The sequence below is a fragment of the Morus notabilis genome, unplaced genomic scaffold (assembly GCF_000414095.1).
Source record: "Morus notabilis unplaced genomic scaffold, ASM41409v2 Scaffold1436, whole genome shotgun sequence".
NCBI classification, from domain to species: Eukaryota; Viridiplantae; Streptophyta; class Magnoliopsida; order Rosales; family Moraceae; genus Morus; species Morus notabilis.
Genome location: NW_010361010.1, coordinates 275870 through 283467, shown reverse-complemented (window position 1 = coordinate 283467; position 7598 = coordinate 275870). Strand labels below are relative to the sequence as shown.

The window sequence follows — 7598 nt, the reverse complement described above, 5'->3', positions numbered from 1 at the left end:
AATTGTTTTGATTTGAACTCGCGATGTGGTGGACATATTCGATACCAAGTATAACAAACCTATTAGGCTTACAAAATCAACTTGCAAGGGAAGAGGAACAAAGTAAACATGCCTTATCTTAAATCTTATTTTTTTTTTAAAAAAATATATATATTATCAATAAAGGTTGCCTAAGAAAATATATATAATAAAAAAAATAATAATATAATTAAGGTTCCATTTGAAATCATAATTTTGATTATGCTATAGTACTTTTTTCTCATAAAAAATCTGAATAAAAAAAGTTTCCGCTAATGGATTCTGTAACAAAATTTGAATTCAGAATCAAAATCACTGACTTAAAATGTGTGAATCAAATAGGCTGAGCATCTAATTCAAGTAGGGCTGGCAATTTGTGTTCGCGGGCCGTGTTCGGGCCGACACGATTACGGCACGACACGATTATAGTGAGCACGAACACGACATGATTAATAAACGTGTCAGAAACCCAAACACGAACACGACACGCTAATAACACGGTTAACACGACATGACACACGAACACGATTATTAAACGTGCCGTGACGGGCCGACACGAAAAAAACACGTTTATGACCCAACTAGCAAAAATAGTGAATTTTATATTGTATTCAAAACTATATTAATTGACTACTTAATATCACTTATAGTTAAAATCATGCATAATAGCCAACACACATTAAAATATCTAAAACATCACTTATGACATATGTTTCAAAACATACCAATTACTAAACATCTAAAGAAGTTTGAAAACATAACCAAGTACATTTAAATAAGTTTGAAAATATAACCAAATATTTGAAAATTTAAGTGCATAAAACATAATCAACCATCTACAAGTCCATTGGCATATTTAAGTGCATAAAGCATAAAACATATTTAAAGTTTAGGTTTATCCATTACAAATCATCCATTGGCATTTTGTAATCAACCATCTACAAGTCCATCTACAAATCATCCATCTACAAATCCATTGGCATTTTGTAATTTTATCAACATGCCATAACTTATTTAAAAGTTAGAGTGTTAAATTAAGTTAACCCTTTTATCAAACACCCTTCATGCAAATGAGAGAATATAAATAAAACGAGCTGTGAGAGAATGAGAGAATGAGAGAAAGAGAATTAGAGAAGCTAGGGTTTTATCTTAAAAAAAAATATAAATATATATATATATATATGGATTAATAAACGGGTCGTGTCGTGTCGGCCCGATTATGGCCCGTATAACTAAACGGGTTAAGCGTGTTAAACGGGATGGCACGAATCCAACCCATTTATTTTCGTGTTATTCGTGCCAGCCCGTTGACGACCCAATTAATAATCGTGCGGTCTAAACCTATTTATCTAATGTCGTTTTCGTGTCGTTTCATCGTGTCGTGTCTGAAATTGCCGGCCCTAAATTCAAGTACTATCGGCATCGACTGACGAAACAGAATAAATGCCCAATCAACTAACTGACTGCTACGTGACCTCCTCTCTTATATGATCTTAACACGTGTCATATGATCAATACAATTGTACACCCAGATTACCTCCGGATTCCCAATGATATCCAAGGATTACCCATATTCAAAATATATATTTTAAGAAAAAATATACATATACCGTTCTAATTTAATACTCAATTCAAGACTTTACCTGTGATAATATATGAATAATAATATAAAATTAAAGCATCGTGGAAGGAGCAGTGAAGGGAATAAAATATATAAAATATTTGCATTATAAAAAAAAAAGAATATAAAATATTTGGGTGGGTACCATCTCTCCAACGCCGTACGACCAAAGTGGTCCCCTTTGGCGCCTTTCTCCGGCACGACCCAATTCCTATTGGGAGTACAACAACGTCCCATACCTAAAAAGCTTTGGCCTTTACGTTGATCAACCATAGTCTTTTTATATTGTTTCTCTCTCCTCTGTCGTTGCTTTCAATAATTTTTCTCCTTCAAACCAACACCACGAAACCTCCCACGGCCAATCTTCAGCCACAACCGCATTTCACCTTCTTTCCTCTTATCTATATAACCCCATCCTTCTTCTCCTCCACTTTCTCCAACCACAAGAACCGCGAACAACACAAAACACAAATCAATCCTTTTTGAATCTTTTCCTCCCAGTTGCCCACTTTGAGTTTTCGCTTATTCTCTTCCCTTTCGCATCTGGGTCTCTCCGATTCCGGCCTCAAATCGCGTTTTTAGAGAGAGAAAGTAGAGAGAGAAACAAGAGAGAGGTTTGGTGTGTGTGCGGGGGGTAATACCCGGGAACAGACAAGTTGTAGAAATCACGGCTATACACGGAGCTTCTCGCCCTATAATTCATGTCCGCACTGTACGACGCAGGGGTTCTGTCGTTTTGAGCAGCAACCCTTCGCCGCACGGCGGGCGTGGCGCTTTGCCTTCCGAAGGCGGCAGCCCTTCCGACCTCCTCTTCCTCGCCGGCGGCGGTTCTTCTTCCACTTTCCTTCTCTTTTAGCTTTTCTAGGTTTTTTCCTTCCTTTTCTTCTCTGTTGTTATAAGCCTTTTCTTATAATTCTTCTTCTAAGAGCAAGTTTCTAGATCTTTCCTTCTTCCTCTTCTCCGTATTCAATCAATCAACCAATCGATCGATCAATCTGCTGTTGTGTATATATATTTATTTGATTACACATATATAAGATTTGAAGCGAAGATGATGCTCAGAATCAAGAGGGTTCCCACTGTCGTTTCGAATTACCAGAAAGAAGAGGCCGATGAGGCCAGAGTTGCTGGCTGTGGTCGCAATTGCCTCCGAAACTGTTGCCTTCCAGGTTTTTTTTTTTTTTTTTTTTTTTCAATTGTTTTTGTTTCAAGAGGAAAAAAAACCCAGATTGTGTATTAGAGCAATTTTGTGGCATAGTACAATATGACATAACTTTATGAAAATCTGACGGTTAAAACCTATGCCTGTTAATACAGTTGGAATTATCCTTAGAATTATTGTTTTTGTTGTTGATATGTTATGTGGTTTGAGGAATTAAAGCTTAGTACGTTTTGTTGATTGAAATTAGGGGCAAAACTTCCTTTGTATGCTTTCAAGAGGCTGGAAAAGCTTGTTTCTGACAAGGGTTTGCCCGCTCATGGTGAGAACGGAGAGCCTCCGGTGGCTTTTCTCGACTCCCTGGTTCTTGGAGAGGTTAGATAGTTGGTTAAAGCAGATGAAGATTTGAATTGATCAATCAGCTCTTTTTCTCCTTCGGGTTGTTATCCTTTGTTCTTGGTTTAAGTTCTGTATGCTTTTGGTTTATGTAGTGGGAGGATCGCGTGCAGAGAGGGCTGTTCCGATATGATGTCACTGCCTGCGAAACCAAGGTATTTTAACGTTTCCTTTCTTTTCCGCATTGTTTTATTGTGTGTAGATCGAAACCCATGGGCGAAAAGTCGAGTACTTACTTGATGAATTTTGTTTAGGTTATTCCGGGTCAGTATGGTTTCATTGCCCAGCTGAATGAGGGCCGCCATCTGAAGAAGAGGCCAACTGAGTTCCGTGTTGACAAGGTACTACAACCCTTTGATGAGAGCAAGTTCAACTTCACGAAAGTTGGGCAAGAAGAGGTCCTCTTCCAGTTTGAAGCGAGCGAAGACGGTGAAGTCCAGTTCTTCCCAAGTGCACCCATTGATGTTGAGAATTCTCCAAGTGTCGTTGCAATCAATGTATGTTCTTTCTCGCTTGGTCTGTTATTTTGTTTGTAAGAAGTCCGAAGAGCATATTTTTGATACGTTTTTGTCTTATCCTCCATTTAACAGGTCAGTCCTATCGAATATGGACATGTGCTGTTGATCCCTCGCATTCTGGATTGCTTGCCACAGAGGATTGACCGCGGAAGCTTCTTGCTTGCGCTTCACATGGCAGCAGAAGCTGGCAATCCATACTTCCGACTCGGTTACAACAGCTTAGGTGCCTTTGCTACTATCAATCACCTTCACTTCCAGGTTTCAAACTACCTCACTGTCTCATAGCACCTTGAAATTATACATGAACTATCGGTTAAACCTGACTGTCAGCAATTAACGTGCTGTTTCCATTTCCTCGACAGGCTTACTACTTGGCCGTACCCTTTCCAATCGAGAAGGCTACTACCAAGAAAATAACCACTCTGGTTGGTGATGTGAAAATCTCTGAGCTGTTGAACTATCCCGTCAGAGGTCTCGTCTTCGAAGGGGGAAATACTGTGGAATACTTGTCTAACGCTGTCTCTGACGCCTGCATCTGTCTTCAAGACAACAACATACCTTACAATGTCCTCATCTCTGATTGCGGAAAGCGTATCTTCCTCCTTCCGCAGGTAATCAGTTAAAAAACTTAAAAAAACATTTCGTGTAACTTAAAGTCTAGTGTATATTTATTATCGATTTTGGTATTTATCGCCGTATTCATGGTCTTTATGATCAGTGTTATGCTGAGAAACAAGCTCTTGGGGAAGTGAGTGCTGAGCTTCTGGACACTCAAGTGAATCCTGCCGTCTGGGAAATTAGCGGGCACATGGTGTTGAAGAGGAAGAAGGACTATGAAGAGGCCTCCGAGGAAAATGCTTGGAGGCTACTTGCAGTGGTCTCTCTGTCTGAGGAGAGGTTCCAGGAAGTGAATGCCCTAATATTTGAAGCCATTGCTTCTGGTGTTGATGTGAGTGAAAATGCGACTGCGGAGCTGGAAGCCAAACCTCAAGCTGTTGAAGAAGTGGATGCCACCAAGACCACCTCTCGCCCTACTATGGTGGCCGGGACACAAGAATGCCTTGTTTAGTAGTGAAATCCGTACTCGGATGAGTGGATTATTACTGGTCTTAATCTAGTATTGCTCTTAGTCATATGGGTTTGTCTCTGTATTATACTTGATCCTGCCCATTACTTAAATAAGCAAACTGGAATTGGGTTTCCATTTTCCAGTTTGCCATGCTATATATCATTAGTTTTTTTTTTTTTTTTTTTTTTTTTTTTTTTTTTTTTTTTTTCTGCAAATTGGCTTTGCTTGTTCCCACATGCTTTAGTGGGGTGTCCTTTGTAAAATACTCTAGACTGGCTGCTCCTATGAGCGAATAAACGCTGTTTATTATATGTATTTTTAATGTTATTGCTTACAATTTGTTAGAATTTCTATTTGATCTGTTTTATGAGAATTTCTACAGCAGGACATGCATTTTTGGTCCATGGGTAGAAATTATTGTTTTTAATCATTAGATTAATTTTTTAACGATTATATATGATTATATATGTACATGTTCACATTAAAAACTTATAATGTACTATATCAAATTGTTCTTGTTTCGAATCAGGCTATTAAAAAATTAATGGGACGGTTCTTGTCTGCTAAGAAAAATGAAGGTCCTCGAAAGCAAAATAGCAGAGGGTGTAGTAGGACTGTAAGCGCATGTGACATGATAATAGGTTTTAGCTTTGTTTTGTGCATCTCTGCCGTATGGGAATTTGGCTGTTTGCAATCATTTACGGATGGGAATAAAATAATTAGTGGCACTGTTGTTACAGATAGATATTGATTATTTATGTGGACTTGTGGTCGTACAATAATTGAAAACTAGAGTGTTAGGTACCTTATGTTGTGCTGGCACAAAAAAAGGATGCTAAGGTCCCCAACACCTTAGGCGCAGGAATGTTTGAACACAAATAATTTTTGCCTAAAAAAGAAAGCATTTGGTAACATTTCCAATTTCTATATGTTCTTTTCTTATCTCCATCATTGTTGGGTTTAAATGAAAATTTAAATTTATTATAAAAAAAACATTGTAACAAAACGATTTTAATTGTGGTTCAAACCTACGAAATAAATTGATCATCATCGGCATAATCATTACCAATTTTAAGTTGAATCTATTGTTTAGTTAGAAAGAGAGAAATGGAGGGAAGCTGTCTCATTAAGTAAAAAGATTCAAGTAATTTATAAAGTTTAAACTTCAAAAGACTAATTTACCTTCTAAACAAATTGTTCACAAATAATACAAATAGACAATATAGTATCAAATAAATAACTATTATCCATTTTTTTAGTTCACCCTCTATCCTACCAAATATCATAAATGATCAATATAATCTTTTATGTCCCTTCAATTATCCATATCCTTCTTACTCTCCATCCAACCGAATGAAGCCTTCTGTGACATATAAATATATAGATACTAGCAATTTAAACACTGTATTTAGAGTTATTTTAAAGTTATTTGTTTTATGTATATCTACCAGGATTATTTATGATGTAATGGTGAGATTGATCCTTGCAACTTATTATAATCTCGTGGCTGAATTTTGCACTATTTAGAGTTGTAAGGGGCAAAATAAATAACTTTATCCTTTAAGGTCAAAATCAAAACTAACCTTTTTCTTTTGTTCTTTTTAAGATCAGTTTCACGTGTGGCCTTTAAACTTTAGGTCATTCATGGACATTATCACTTTATTTTGCCTCTAAATTTTAAATTTAGTTCACTTGACTCTTTCTATTAGAATATTCGTTAAAATTTGATAAAGAAAAAAATTTTAGTTCACGCATTTAAGTTAGTAATTTTGATTTATTAGTGAGAATTTTGTGAGATAATAAATTTTTTTTCAAATTTTTTGTAAGATGAAAAATACTGTAACAGAATTAGAATCATGAGTTTAAGTATCTGTGCCAAACAAATCCTAAACCCTTTATGTAAGTGCTTATGTTGAAAACACATAGTAAAAAGACCACAAGACCTCACTTTATCCCTTATTTTCCGTTTGTTTAAGATGAAAATTTTAATAGAAAGAACTAAGTGAGACTAATTTAAAATTTACGGAGCAAAATAAGAATTTTTAAAGTTTTATTAAAGATGTCAAGCATTATAGTGAACTTAACCAAAATAGATTTTATTTAAAAAAAAAAATTAAAAAAAGTGATTTTCTTTTTATCGTTTTAACTTTAATTGTTGCCTTTTCCTTACTTGCAATTTTGTATCGTAATCGCCCTCCTATATTGCACATTTGATTTACACATGATTAAAATTGTTAAAAAAATTTATATTTATTGACAGATTTATCAAAGTTACCGTAAGCTGGGGGGTGGATTTTGATTTGCAGGGGCAAAGTGAGATAACCTGTTCTTGGGGCCAAAGTTGAAATTAAGCAAAATAATAAAAAAAGAAATCCAACTTCAAGTAGGAGTCTTTCGGCAAACTGGAAAGTTCTGGAACTCGGTTTCGTCGCTCGGCGTCCAAACTCTGAAAAAAAAAAAAAAAAAAAAAAGTCTCAGTCGCCGCCTTCTGTAATTTTGGTCGAATTACCGGTGAGCTCTCTCTCTCTCTCACATCCATGGCCATAAATTTCCCTATTTCAGTTCTTCTTTCTCTGCGTGTAATATCCGTTTTCTGGCCTATCATCTAATGAAATTTTGACAACATTTGTATGTGAGTTTTTGAGGCTCAGAATCTCAGACATTAGAAGACGGAAATCTCCATTGATAATGGCATATGATTTCAAGATTCGAGGGTTGGTTTTTTTTTTTTTTTTTTTTTTTTTTGGTTTAAAAAAAAAAACACCCAAAAAAAAAAAAAAAAAAAAAAAAAAAAAAAAAAAAAAAAAAAATTAATTT

The 7598-nt window shown here is 35.8% G+C and overlaps 2 protein-coding genes across 3 annotated transcripts in view; both read left to right on the top strand.

Moving 5' to 3' along the window:
* Positions 1 to 1929: 1929 nt before the first annotated feature.
* LOC21395683 (GDP-L-galactose phosphorylase 1) lies at positions 1930 to 5096 on the top strand. Its single transcript, XM_010097813.2, has 7 exons — positions 1930 to 2808; positions 3049 to 3173; positions 3290 to 3349; positions 3449 to 3691; positions 3785 to 3970; positions 4075 to 4323; positions 4431 to 5096. The coding sequence occupies exons 1-7, from the start codon at positions 2691 to 2693 to the stop codon at positions 4779 to 4781; spliced, it is 1332 nt and encodes a 443-aa protein (XP_010096115.1). The 5' UTR covers positions 1930 to 2690; the 3' UTR covers positions 4782 to 5096.
* Positions 5097 to 7077: 1981 nt separating this feature from the next.
* The window catches only part of LOC21395682, a 1557-nt gene continuing 1036 nt past the window's right edge, over positions 7078 to 7598 (top strand). Inside the window, exon 1 of one of the 2 annotated variants that reach the window (XM_024165438.1) lies at positions 7078 to 7292. The gene's annotated coding sequence lies outside the window, so the exon portion shown is untranslated. The remainder of the gene's footprint in view (positions 7293 to 7598) is intronic. The other variant, XM_010097812.2, reaches the window with a different exon arrangement.